The following is a 15,188-nucleotide window of genomic DNA, read 5'->3' on the forward strand; positions in this document are numbered from 1 at the left end:
AGAATCGGCTCTTTGAGCACAAGAATGAAAAACATCACGGAGCGCAAGTTTGATAACATCATGGAGAAGCTCGCAGCTCTCGAACGGGAGATTGAGAGACCAGTGTCGGTGTGTTAAAGAACAGCTTTGAAATTCTCATGAGTTTTTTGCAAAAGAAAAATCACCATCATAATGCGGATATCCCTTTGGTGCCAGGTGTGGGCTAAAGGCTGGAGCTGAACAACAGCACCCTGATAACGACTGTGTTTAAACTGTTCTTCCCATTCTATGCAAGGCCACCGGGGTTGGCTGGAAGACTTTTTACTAAGCTTGGCAGGGCGAAGGACACTGTCTCAGCTGAACTATGGACACGCACACACATACATATAAACTGTTAAGCATTCACTCATCCATCACCCTCCCTACCCCAGATCCAACGCCTCCTCCAATGCTTACCTCCCATCCGATGTAGACACCGGAGTTGGAGGCGCAATCGAAGATTGCAGCGGTCCCAGATCAGCTGTACACACTTGAATATTCTCCCATGTTGCTTGTCTGTATTTATTGTGCTATGGTGTGTTAATATCTGTGCATTCCTGTATTATCATTTTGTGTTACACATTTCAATGTTTTTTGCCCCTTGCTACCTGGCCTGACCTGTCTCCCCAATGTGATGTTTGTGTATTGTATGTACGGTCGGCAAGGTCTGTCATCTCGGTTGTGGGCAACTGCAACTGACAAATAAAGGCTATCTCATCTCATATAAAACTGAAAAAATGAGGTAATAATTATGCCATTGTTCTGACAAAAGTATAACTGGTCATCAGTTTTTCATTTTAACCCTCACAGCTCGTCTGACTGTGAGTCCCAGCAGCTCTCAGTTCTTTAAAGGAGACTTTGTGTCTCTGAGCTGTGAGGAGGACGACAGCTCTGCTGGATGGACTCTGAGGAGAAACACAAGCAAACAACAGAGGACTCGGTGTGGAACAGACGGTTGGGGAAGAATAGCTGGTTCTTCCTGTAACATCACTGTAATGGCAACTCATGACAGTGGGGTTTACTGGTGTGAGTCCAGAGAGGGTCCCATCAGTAACATGGTTAACCTGACAGTCACTGGTAAGCTGAGTGTGTGGAGTTAGTGTTGATGAAGCTGTGTGTAAATGGATGAAATGCTGTAGTTTGTCTCTGTGTTGAGGTGGATCAGTGATCCTGCAGAGTCCTGTCCTCCCTGTGATGGAGGGAGATGACGTCACTCTGCTCTGTAAAACAAAGACCACTCCCTCCAACCTCCCAGCTGCTTTCTATAAAGATGGCTCCCTCATCAGGAAGCAGTCTACAGGTCACATGACCATCCAGCATGTTTCCAGGTCTGATGAAGGCCTCTACAAGTGTGACATCAGCGGTCATGGAGAGTCTCCATCCAGCTGGATCACTGTCACAGGTGACACACTCACCTGTCTGTGTTTCTGCAGCTTTCAACATTCACAATGTGACGACAACTTAATGACTGTGTTTGCTTTATTTTAGGGGAACACACCACCACACCTCCACCTACATCCACCTCTCCTCCTGCTCTCTCTGTGTTGTCGTCTGTTGGATCAGTCTGTGTTGTGGTTCTACTGGTGTTACTGGTCCTGCTGGTGAGACGATGTGTTCACAGGAAACCTGAAGGTGAGACTCAGACTTCCTGATCTTTTATGTCTGAGTTTGTTTAGTAGAATAAAGTTTACATTCATCATGATCACAGTAACAACGTTCTTAAACATCTGTTTAGATATTTAATATATGTTATTCTCCATTTTCTATCTTTTGCAAGAAGAAGATGGAGAAGATGAGATCATACACAGTACCATCAAAATATCAAATCATCCACAACAGCCAATCAAACCAAGAAGAGGTAATGTTGTTTTCTCTTTTTTGGTGGCCTGGCGTCATCACCACTGAATGTGAGGTCAAAGGTCTGTTAGTAAAATGCACCTAGTAAGCAAATAAACTCTGCTCCTAAACAGTCAGTCAACAGCTGAAACAGGAAACATGTGACACTGGCTCTTCATAAGCGTCATCTCACTGTTGTCATAGTGTCATAGTGAATCTAGAGGTCAGTGCTGTTCATGTTGCATTACTGTGTTCATCATATAAACCAATGGGAGAGTTGGTTGGTTTAATCTTCTAATGAACATGTGACATATTTCACCTCTATGTCGCAGAAGTATCACTTACATATGCAACAGTTATGATTGCTTCATATATGAAATGTATATTTGGTTCAAATGTGACACAACTGCAGTTTTCCTTTAGGCCCAGTTTGACTTTAACTGATGGTGTCGGCTCAGACCCGTGTGTGTTCTGACTTTCTGGCCTACAAAACATTATCAGTGTTGTAGCTGAGCTTTAGGTGTTCAAAGCAACTCTGACTGGACACACATGTGTTTGCTGTCTGAGTTTTAATACACGTTAGTTTATAGTTTATTGTCTCTGTGAATGTTCTCACCGAGGCGTTACTGGTTAGTCTTACAACAGTGTTCACGTTGTGAGAACATCTTTGCTTTGTGCTCTGTGGTGAAGAGTGTCAGTCTGCAGTGGAAAAAGTGTCAGCTTTGTGGTCGTCCACCTGCATCAGAACAAGGAGGCCCAGGTACAGCTGCTCTTCAGCCCAGTATTACAGCAAAATATGTAACAGATATGCTGGTCCTCTGTCTCCATTTAAAAAAGACAACTACGCAACTAAATACCCTGAAATGTACTTTATACATTATTTATTCACTACTGATTTCTGGCCTTTAAATATTTTATCTCCCCCTCGCTGGTAATGCAACGTCTGCTTGCGTGCCAATTTTATGTTTTGGAGAGGCAAAGCGTGAAATGGACACAGTGGGTCGAATGTGTCTATTACACGCTTTGCCATGATATCTGGTTGGATCTTTAATGTTGGACATGAACAAGTTAGCTTCTCACCCTTTTTCCAACCATCATCATCAAGTTAAGCTAACCAAACCACATCAGTGTATTCCAGGTGAAGTCAGACTTCACAAGTTTCCAGTTTAAATTTTTATGTCAAATTTTGAACTCAAATACAGCACATGCAACAGCTTTTAAGCATAAAAACATGTATTGGTCATTTTTCTAGCTCTTCTTTGCTAATAAGTAAAACAAATCCCATTTTTCTTCAGTTCACTAACTTTACTGGTGTAACTCACTCACTCATTTGTGGTTTTCTTGAGTGTCCTCAAACCTCTGACAGTTTATCAGTCTGAACTGGGACTGTGTGTAATGCAGAGACGTGGAGATTGGAGGTCTTGATTGAACTGCAAAGCTTGTAATCATGTTTCCTGTTGTTTGAACTGTTCGTGTTCAGACTTTAAACCAGAGACAGACGCCATCTACTCTTCACTGAAGTAGTCCACCAGTCCAACCACTGACATCCAGCTGCTGGTCTCTAACTGGTCCCCCCAGTACCTCAGACGAGAGGACATCCACAAAAGGATAAAAATATATATATATTTGTATCTTTTGTTTTTTCTTAACCTCTTAGAATTTTTTATTGTTTTGCATTTTGCAGCCAAATCATTAATGAAATGCATCCAACTCTTACCAAAAAAAAAAAAAAAAAAGAAGCAGTTTTTGGTAAGAGTTGGGTGCAGTTTATTGGTATCAGCAGAAACTAGATGATTTCTGATTTCTAAGTTCAGTATAACGCAACAAAATGAAATTATTATTACTTCTTCAAGCAAGATAAAGAAGTCCAGACGCTTTTCTTTGCAAGCTCCTTTGACTACGATGACCTGGATGACTGAGAACCTTCACAGACTTATAACTTTTTTTTTTAAATACACTATGGAAGCGCTGATTATTTGCTTGCATGCATGTTAATATATAAAGTAAACCATCTCCCTCTAGTGGTCATATATAAACCATGCGAGAGGATGGATTTAATCTAATATGTGAATCATAGTGTTCCAGTTGGTCATCAGTGTGTCTGCACAGCTTCAGTTGTAATGTTGCAGTCTGAGACAACACTGGCATCTCATGGTAGCAGTGTTGTCTGATAGTTACATTTTAGACACTGAATCAAATAAATGAAAAAGCAACAACAACATGCATAAAAACATCTTTTAGAATGAGGTTAATAGGATATAAAATTTGAATAATAATGATCCAGTCAGTCATCAGTGTGTCTCTGCACAGTTCTAATTGTAATTTTCCAGTTTGAACTCATGGTGGTAGTGTTGTTACCCTGGATCAACACGATTGAAAGTAAAATTCTTTAGAGCTGATTTAAAACCAGTCTGCTGGTACAGAGATGTGTATCAGTGTAATGGAATTTTTCTGTAATAAAGTCTGTAACACAGAAAAAGTTGTGGTCAAGTTATTTATTGCTGCATGCAGGAGAACGGACAAACACATCAAAACACCCCAGGTTTGCAGTAATGAGCGTTCTAACCTTGGGGCGTCACAGCGCCCCTTTTATAACATCGTACAAACTCGACAGTTCTTTGTCCAACCTGGGCTGTTGCCGAACAAAGAAAACTCCCACTATCTTTTCCCAGGTCAGCACCGACCCTTAATAAATGTTGGGTCTGTGTTTCCACATACCCCGCTAGTTTAGAGACTTATTCATCATGAAAAACACGAGACATAACAGAACAACCAACTTGCTAACGAGGGAGGTTTTGGGTCAGAACCAGCTCTTGGAGCTCACGCTCCTCACCTGACTCCAAACTCAAATCCTTCAAAGAGCAGCAGTCCTCTTAGGCTTTTCATTGACAAACTGTTACAATACACATCACAGCAAAAGCACCTCCTCTCGTAAGACCCCTCTTGGTTACAAAGACAAGGCACTATTGGTGTGTGTGTGTGTGTAAGCACCTGTATGCATGTGTGTGTGTGTTTGTGTGTGTGTGTGTGTGTGTGTGTGTGTGTGTGTGTGTGTGTACGGGTTCGTACTATCCTGGTGGGGACCAAAATCTGACTTTTACTATCCTGGTGGGGACTTTCTGCACCGTGGGGACCAAAATCCAGGTCCCCTCGGGGTTGAAAGCAATTTTCACACTCAAAATGCGGTTTTACTGTCAGGGTTACAATTAGGTTATGGTTAGGTTTAGGGTAAGGGTTAGGGTTAGGCATTCATTTTTAATGGTTAGGGTTAGGGTAAGGGGCTAGGGAAAGCATTATGTCAATGGGATGTCCCCACGAGGATAGCAAACCAGACTGTGTGTGTGTGTGTGTGTGTGTGTGTGTGTGTGTGTGTGTGTGTGTGTGTGTGTGTGTGTGTGTGAGAACTCCTGATCACCAAAAGGGTCATAAGGAAGTAACATCAAACAGAATCTTCACAAGGGATGTGTCTGTGATAACTGATGTTCAGTTATGCAACATGGAGCTGAACTCTGAGGGTCCACTGTGCCTATCACGTCTGATTAATTCTGAGACTGTTGCCCTTTTCTCTGCGGCCTTTTCTAACTCGAGTTCTGTTTAAAATCTTTAACTCAGTGGTTAATCCTTGCTCTGATGTTTCGATGGATGCCTCCTCGGCCCTCTGCAAAAAAATTCTAAATCATTTATAAATTCTCAGTGTTAAGGGCCCCACATTCTCTTGTAAATCAAGCCCCAGTTTCCGAATGTTCAACTGTTTTTCAACAGTTTGAACCTGTGTCGTTCTCGACTTTAAAGGAAATAATTAATAACCTGAAAAGCTCAAATTCTTTGCATGACATTATTCCTTCTCGTATCATTCAGGATGCACTGAATACAATGCTCAGTAGGGCTCGGTATGGGTCCTGTGTGTCCTGTGTTTCTCTGTACATGCTGCCCTTGAACTCCATTTTTGAAAAAATCATAATGTCTATTTTCACTGCTATGCTGATGATATTCAAATCTACCTCTACTTAAATGGGGGTGTTTCAGCTTCCCTACATCCTCTGTTTGATTGTCTGAGGGATGTCAAAGACTGGTTAATTCTCTTACTTTAAATGAAAAGAAGACAGAAATTATTGTTTTTGATAGAAATATGCCTCTGACACAACTGACTGGTACACTCCGGCCTGTTGCTAATCACCTCACTCATGCTGCTAGGATAGTTTTCATGGATAATTCCTTCAAACTAGATAAACAGGTTTCTTCTGTGGTAAAAACCAGCTTTCACCAACACCATAACCTTGCCGCACCCAGGTTATGAAATATTCTTCCTCTTCATATTCGCGCATCAGATTCTATTCAATCTTTTAAATCACCTCTAAAAACGTACTTGTTTAACCTGGCATTCAAGGCTAATTAGGGTCATTTATATCTGGCTTTGCATTTAGATGATGTAAATATTCTATATTTTATATCTGTAAGTTATATTTGATTTTATTTGTATCATGGTTTTACTGGAAAGCACTTTGGTGTACTTCGGTCTTTAAATGTGCTTTACAAATAGATTTTGATTGATTGATTGATTGATTGATTGATTGATTGATTGATTGATTGATTGAAAACCACCCCCAGCACACAGTGGATGGAGAGGTGGTCAGAGACAAAGCAATGTCTTGATCCTATAGATTGAACTAAGACATTACAAATTTAAGAAACACAATGACAACATTCAACAATTAGACTAAACACTATGTTTCATCTTTCTGAGCAAAACAGCAGATAACAGTGAAACATCGTTAGGCCTAGCTAAGGAGTTTTTCACAAGGTCATTCTGACATATACACATATTTCATCTAAGCATGCAAAGGTTATACAAAAAAAATCATATAGTAAGGTTCTAACCACCTACATCCAAAATCGATCGATCTTTCAGCCCAATTCTACTGTTTCTGCATAATATTTTATTTTATTTTTAGTTTACACTCTCTCTTTCAAATAGATGCAAATAAAACACAGCAGAAAATAAATACAATCAAAGACTCGGTGGTCCTGTTGCTCTATTTTCAGGTGTGGGGCAGGCGGAGGTTTGCCCTGGTGTGTCAGGTGTGTCAATGCAGCAGGTGTGCCGCAGAGGTCATTTCAGTGGAAGAATCCGCAAGTTTCTCTGTGAATTTCACTTTACAGTGGCTGCGTGCTGCCCATCTCTCCTGATGAATAACAGCTGATTTAAAAATATATGTGGAAGACTTTGGAATACTTTGCAATTCGAGGTCAGAGATCAGATATTCCTTGGGGGGGGGGGGGATATGTGGCATTAGGGGCAGAGATGTAGGTTAGTTCACAGTTTTACAACTGTGTGGTTGTTGGTTCTGATGGTCATCTCATGTGTTTTTTCACTCTGTTTTTGTTGCTGCTTTTAAGATATAGATAATAAATAAAGTGTTAAAAGTTCTGGCCATGGCAGACCAGAGTTGGAAATGACTTCAAATTCCCTCAATTGGCTTTTTGGTGGTTGGATTGCCACTGATGGTTTAATTATTGAGAGCAATGTTCCAGTTTAGTCTCATGATGACAGTGTTGTCTTATTGTTAGGTCTATCGTTGCTTAGATAGAGTTAGATATAAAGTTGTTATGGATGTTTTTATCTGTGGTAAATTAAACTGAAAACTCTAATATCTATCCAATCATAACAATGATACAAAAACAGTAATTTAAATAATCTAAATAACCCTAAAAAAGCAACAGAAATAGGCTGATTGACTGATGACAGAAACACAATGAGTGCACAAAAATTACACTGTAGATTTGCACTGACTGAACAGAAATATTTAATATGGTGATGATAGACATAAGTTATATTCACAAGAAAAGGAAAGATGTCTGTGAAGGTTCTCAGTCATCCAGGTCATCATAGTCAAACGAGAAAAGCGTCTGGACTTCTTTGAGTTGCTTGAAGACGTTTCACCTCTCATCCGAGAAGCTTCTTCAGTTTTAAGGTCAAATGGTGGAGAGTCCCAGATTTAAACCCAGTGGTTTGAAAAGGAAAGCTATCACTCAGCACAGTAGCGACTGTGATAACCATAGAGAATGGATGGATGGAAAACAACAATTACACTTGCAACAATGGTGTCACCACAGATTGGTCAGGAAAAAAAGCAAGAAATATAAGATTATTTCTAAAGTCACTGGAATTATGAAAACTGCTGGACAAATGTTCATGTATTCATTATTTAATTTGTCTCTATGGTCACACACAGCGTCGATCGTCCACCAGAGGGTGCTGCTGAACCTGCAGCGTCACAGCTTCTCACAGCCGTCAGCACAAGTGTTAAAATCCAACACTGTTCCTGCTTCCCTGTTTACTGATTGTTTGATGACCACAAACAGTTTATTTTCTTTTATTCATTCACCACCAGGCCAGACAAAGGAAGTGAATATTTAATTGTTCCGCTCAGTCAGACTTTGTTCCTCCCCATTTATCTTTTGGTTTTTCATCATGTGTCCTGTTGTCGTGTTTCTGTCTCTGTAAGCGACTTAGTGGAAACAGGGAAAGAAGCGACCGCTACACTCTGAGGGGTTGGAGGTATGAAATCTGTTTTTTCTCTATAAATCTGACATAAAGTTGACTGTAGCTGCTGATGTTATTTAGGGTTCAAGATTTAATCATTTAGTTTTATGCGATAAAGCATAAGATCCCCATATTTCAGGTCTTTGTGTTTTTAGTTTCCACAGTTTGAAGTTTTTATAGTTAGCAAAATATTGCAGCATGGAGAAAAATCTTAACAAAGAAGCTCTACAGAAAGATTAAGCTTGCTGATTCAACACAAACAGGAAGAGAATTTTTTTATTACATACCTGCTGATGCTGCACTGTGCTTCAAGCGTCAATAACAGCACAACAGAACTCACTTATGGTTCTGCATTCATTCTATAAAACAATAACTGTCAGTGACTTTGAACTGCAATATAAACACAACATTCAAGATAACAGTTAAAAGTAATGCAACCATAAACAATCAAACTAGAACATTTAAACAGCAGCACATGATGGGAGAGAAAGCTGCTCCCCCAACATGCCACAATATAAATTAACGTGAAACAAAAACAGTAAAAAAAAAAACAGTTGAACTTTACTGAATTTCACTAGAGTAAATGTAGTTAGTTACTGATGAGTGTTACTTTTGCTTTTAATGACACGCATACTGGTAAATGATTGATGCTGGATCTCAGTCCTAAATCACATGACAATAATACATGTACCGTGATCATGCAATTGTTTTATAATGTTTCAAACTGTTTGGATTAGTTAAACAGGCTGAGCTGACCACAGCTATGTTCGCTCTAATAAGGAGCTTTGACATGAAATCACTTCACAGTCACACATTTCATGAACACCAAACAACAAGGTGACAAAAGTCAGGTTTGTTTTTAGTGTTAATAAATGTACTTTACTGTACACACCACAGGTCATGTCATTGATTCACAGGGTCAGTCTGTGCCAATGACAAACACACTACTGAACCAGTTTGACCAGGATGCTGACACACACACACACACACACACACACACACACACACACACACACACACACACACACACACACACACACACCGCTTTCTTTCTCTAATGTAGATAAAATCAGAGCATTGATTAAATAATTAAATTAATCATCCCAGCCACAAAATCTTCTCTTTTCTTTTTTAAAGAAATGCATGGATTGGTTACATTTTTGTAAAAACACTAAGATGATTCTGAGTTAGTCAGGCGGGAGAATGTCAGTGATTAATGACTCAGACAGAAACGTTGTACAGATGAAGGTAAAAACAGTATCAGATATAAACATTGTGTGTTTTAAGAAGCTTTTGTTAGAGATTCATCTATAAAGTATTTCTAGTTTTGTAGTTTGAGTAAACAATCAGCTTGATTTTTGTCTTCTGCTTTCTATTTTTTCATTTAAGGAATCATCTGAAATGATATGTCGTAACATTTGTTTATATTTAGTTTGAGTAATATCATTTGTTTTGCACCTAAACACCTTTTAGAGGAAATCACGACCTTTTACTTTTATTGATTAGACTGAGCTGATCTAATATCATAAACTGAGTGGAGTGGGAAGTTGTCTCTGCACATCTACCTGATTTATTGCAACACTTCACTTCTTTATTACTTCTCTGTTTCTTTGTATATGTGGTAGCTGTTTGTCACATGTGTGTACTCAGATTTTGAGAAGATAGGAATGTGGTTGCTAAGGTGTTGCTATGTGCACTGATGTCACACAGGTGAAGGGTGTGTTGTACCAAACAGGATGACACACGGATGTGTGGGTTAGTTTGATCTGTGACTCTGTGGTAGAGAGGCCACTTTATACACAGACTTTAAACTTGTTACATTTTATTGTTTGATTTCTTAACTTTTTTTTTTTTTTTTTTTTTACTTTTTTTTATTAAGTGGAATAAATCTTCAGTGTGTCCCTTTTTACATACTGAAAAAGCTGATACTGAACCCGGACTTTTTGGGGGTTTTTTTATCTTTCAGTGGATAATTTCAATTTTTCCATCCTGATGATCAGAAGAATGTTTGAGGGTTTCAGAGATCCTTCAGAACAACAGTAAGTGTTTAAAATGACGTCTTTCAGTCTTTTAGATAATATGACAGTTTGACTGAAGTCTGTGAGCTTCAGTGGATTCACAGATTGTTCATGTTAATCCATCTGAACCAGGATTAAAGCTTCACTTTACTGGTTACAGATGAATGTCATGTGGAGTTAGTGTGAACTATTTGATTTACATCTGGTTTCATCTGTGGAAACACATCATATTAAATTAATTTCAATGTGTTTTATCATCTGAGGAACCAAAAGCTTTCAGACTTTATCTGACACAATATAAAAAAGAAAAAAGAGGAAGTGTACTCAGTTACTCCACTGTACTCTGATTACAGTCATGTGATTTACATGAAGTGCTGCATCAGCTGCAGGTGGTGGACAAAGTTCTCCAGATCAGCTGTGGTTTTATGGAGGCTACAGTTAAATGCTGCCTCCTCCATAGTACAATATACATTTTTATCCAGTGACGTCATTTTGAAGTCCTTTGGCTGATGATGGTCTTTAGTATGTAGCTGATGATTGATGATGAGAGAGGTTATGTTTGTGTTGTTCTGTGGAGATCATTCAAGAACTGAACCTGCTTTAGATTTCACTGCTTTAGTAATGACGCACTTATTCATGGTCGTCCTACAGCGCGTCCAACAGACGTCACTCTAACGCGACTTCCTTACGAGAGATCGAAAGTGTGGCGTTTGAACGAGTGGCTGAAAAACTAATGTTTCAGCTTTATTTGAACCTCAAAGTTAACCTCATGTAGGCAGTTTTAAAACTCTAGTTTTGTTATTAACTGAAAACATCAACAGACTCAGACTTTTAGAACAAACTAAAAGTCAGATCAGCAGAAACAGAAACACGGAAATGTTTCCTGTACCTGCGTCGCTCTGCTCGACTTTGCTGTTTGTCGGTGTCTTCGTGTTTGTCTCTGCAGGTGAGGTTTATAAACCAAACGGTGTTTCCCTCTGAGATAAAGAGGAATAAACATCAGTCTGGTTTACATGTTACTTCCCAAACAATTAGTTTCATATTGAATCAGACAATGATATTGTCTGTTTGTTTATGACGGCATCACGAGGTCTGGTGGTGTCTGTGGATTTAGCCGCTTGGTCAGCAGTGCAGTTTCCAGCACAGAGACAAAGAAGTGTAATGTGTGTGTCAGTGTGATGTGTTGTAGTGTCAGGAGTCAGTATACAGCTACAAAGCTTTTTGTTCAGTGTATACAAACAGCTGTAGCTCCATAAAGGCAGCATGCAGAGACTCACAGTGTCTTATAATGAGAGGCTGCTTTCTCTCACACATTATGTTCACTTATTATCAGCACATGTTTCACTGTATAAGTGTTTATATAAAATAGTTGTTTAATAGTGTTTAATGAAATTAAACTAACTTTGACCCTGTATTGTGAAAATATGAGATTTGGGAGCTTCAGCAAAAAAAAAAAAAAAAAGCACAACTCAAATTCTAGGCAGTGAAAAATAAAATCACAGAACAATTAATTGTATGATGAAATCTTGTTAATATAGAGTAATTAATGTAATTTTAATTTCTCCATCCTGATGATCAGAAAAATGTTTGAGGCTTTCAGAGATCCTTCAGAACAACCGTAAGTGTTTAAAATGACGTCTTTCAGTCTTTTAGATAATCTGACAGGTTAACTGAAGTCTGTGAGCTTCAGTGGATTCACAGATTGTTCATGTTAATCCATCTGAACCAGGATTAAAGCTTCACTTTACTGGTTACAGATGAATGTCCTGTGGAGTTAGTGTGAAGCATTTGATTTACTGTTGGCTGGTTTCATCTGTGGAAACACATCATGTTAAATGAATTCAATGTTTTTTATCATCTGAAGAACCAAAAGGTGTCAGACTTTATCTGACACAATATAAAAAAGAAAAAAGAGGAAGTGTACTCTGTTACTCCACTGTACTCTGATGCTGCATCAGCTGCAGGTGGTGTAAATATTTTATTTATTCTGTAAATAAAATAACAGAACAATTAATTGTATGACGAAATCTTGTTAATATAGAGTGATGAAGGTTGTAACTGACTTTTGTGTCAGTAGGAATACATTAAGGTCAGATCTCTTTAGGGGTGCAGTGGTTCTGTGTGATATTAACAGCATTTACTGTCATAATGATCATGTGTGTACTTTAGCATCAACAAAAGATTTTTTTTTTAATGTATATCATGCATGGATGTACTATAATTTAATATATGTGCATACACTCATCACTCCACCTGGCTGCTGAAGAAGTGATCAGTTGCACTTCGAACTTTAACCTCTCTGCTCTGTTTTTTTTCCTCTTTCAGAACAAAAAAACATCACAGCTGAGTCTGGACAGGACGTCACTCTGCCATGTCGAGCTCCAAGTAACAACATCATTTTAGGTGTAGAGTGGAACAGAGCTGACCTGGAAGATGAATATGTGCTTTTTTACAGAGATGAACAATTTGATCCAGTCAACCAGCATCCATTCTTTAAGAACCGGGTGGATCTGCAGGACAAACAGATGAAGGATGGAGACGTGTCTTTGATTCTGAAAAATGTGACAATTATTGATAATGGAACATATCAGTGTCGTGTCTTCATGAGAGGAACAAACGTAAGGAAAAGAGCAAATCAGGATGGTGACCCCATCAGCATCATCTACCTGAGTGTTGTTCCTCCAGGTGAGTGAGTAGAGTTGAGTGTGTGTGTGATCAGAGGTGAAGCTGCTTCCTGGTTGTTGATGTTTGTTTCTAAAGATGTTGTTGATGAGACTTTGTAGAAAGCAGCTGGTCTGAGTGATGTGATCAGAGTGCAGTAGATAATGTCTGACAGCAGTTTGAAGAGGAAATGGATTCTGTTCTGTTCTTCACTCATCACCTACCTGACAGCTGACACCTCACACCTGTTTCTCACCTGCAGGTCACACAGGAGGAGACACAGAGGATGGAGGGAAGGAGGATGGAGGGAAGGAGGCTGGATCTGTTGGACTGATCATTGGTCTGTCAGTTTCTGCTGTTCTTCTTGTTGCTGCTGTTAGTCTTTTGATCTACAGAAAACATAAACAACAGCAGACTCAGGATTCATACTAGCCTCCTGAGTAATTGCAACATATTTGAAATGTCTTTAGTTTTTATGATGATGTTTGGTAAGAGAAGCATCACTATGGTAAAATGGAGTTAAACTGCCCGATATCCATTTATTTTATTTTTTTTAAAATAGCAGGTTGAGAACCAGGATCTGCTGATCTGTCAGCGTGAGAGGTAGGGTCCCTGGTAGGGATTATAAAAACAAACATATTCTTTAATATCACTTAGACTGAACTGTAAGTGATGACTTTGTTTGTTTTGTTTTTTTATTCAGTAGGTCAATAACATAAGATGATATATATCATATGTTTAAAGTGTTAAAGCCTACACTGTTTAACTAAGTGTGTGAATATATTTGGCCTTCGGTATTTTGTAAATAATAATACTTAGCAGTAATAGTAGTAGAAAAGTACTGCACAGCATCTCCACCACTGTTTTTATATTTTGCTTGGAAATTTGGAGTTAGTTGCAGATGTTTATTAAAACGTACAAACATATAGATATAATAGAGGGTTTAGGCCAAAACGTTCTAACAAGCTGAGAGTCTATATTTGGTGTCATCAAAGCAAATCCTTGACTAATACTTTTCAACTGCATGTTTCATATCCTGGTATGATTTTACTGCACTGGCAATGTTTTGGGATCACTGTCATGCTGAAAAATGTAACTGCTGCCCATCAGACTCTTTCTAGATGGTATTACATGGTGGATCAAAATCTATTCATACTTTTCTGTGTTCATATCTACATCAGCTCTAACAAGTTCTCCAACACCACAGAAATGCAACTTCAAACCATGACAAAGCCTCGACTGCAGCCCTTAACGAGATGAGTTTTTAGCTGACACCTTATTCACAATCACTTTGTTGTTGCATAAATAGTATTTTATGCGTTGACAAAGTGTGTCATTATTGAGAATTATTATATATTTAATTAAAGAAATCAATTAAATATACAATTTTGTGACTGGCTGCTGGTAACAAAGTGCCTAAGTTGTGTGTTATCTGTAGGCACAGAACTGGTTCATCCCTTGAGTAAGGATTGTTTTTTTTATATTATTTTTTATGGTTGAATAATTCATCAGTCAATGTTAAGTGTCCTAAAGAACACAAACAAGATTCCCTGTGTAAACTGGACTGGACTGAAAGTTATTGGAAACCTTTCATAACAAACAAACAATATTTTTGCAGAGATCCACAGTTACAGATAATTACAGACACTCAACCAAGTACAGAAACACTGTGTCATAATCATGCTGTTAATAATCTGCCTAATAATGTTCAGGATCCATTTAGCAGCTATTACTGAGTAAGCTTTGTGGTAGATATTATTATGAAACCAAAGAGAAATGTTTTTCCAAGTAGCTACAGAGGGAGATCTTTCCTCTCTCTGATCTGTGAAGCTTTGACTTTTCCTTCCATTTAGGAGACTTTGAAGTCTGTAACTTCTGTTTAAATATTGCGAGACTTGTTCATATATTGCTGCTTATTTATTTTTATTTCTGTTTATTTGTTTATTTTTAATAAAACGTTGCAAACATTGGTACTAGTTTTAATGTTTATTGATTGTTTATGCTGCTGTGAAATATGTTCTGACCTGTTGAACTCATGTTTGCACATTTTATGAGATGGAATTAGTCGAGGAACACACACACACACACACAGCTATCTTAGTGAGGACCTT

The 15,188-nt window shown here is 38.5% G+C and overlaps 1 protein-coding gene across 1 annotated transcript in view; it reads left to right on the plus strand.

The window, feature by feature from the left end:
* The window catches only part of LOC134623877 (uncharacterized), a 73,800-nt gene extending 58,835 nt beyond the window's left edge, over positions 1–14,965 (plus strand). The window contains exons 3-4 of the mRNA XM_063468885.1: positions 12,742–13,101; positions 13,340–14,965. Coding sequence (XP_063324955.1) covers positions 12,742–13,101; positions 13,340–13,509 — 530 coding nt within the window. The 3' untranslated portion in view covers positions 13,510–14,965. The remainder of the gene's footprint in view (positions 1–12,741; positions 13,102–13,339) is intronic.
* Positions 14,966–15,188: the final 223 nt, after the last annotated feature.

Source organism: Pelmatolapia mariae, linkage group LG3_W (genome assembly GCF_036321145.2).
Source record: "Pelmatolapia mariae isolate MD_Pm_ZW linkage group LG3_W, Pm_UMD_F_2, whole genome shotgun sequence".
NCBI classification, from domain to species: domain Eukaryota; kingdom Metazoa; phylum Chordata; class Actinopteri; order Cichliformes; family Cichlidae; genus Pelmatolapia; species Pelmatolapia mariae.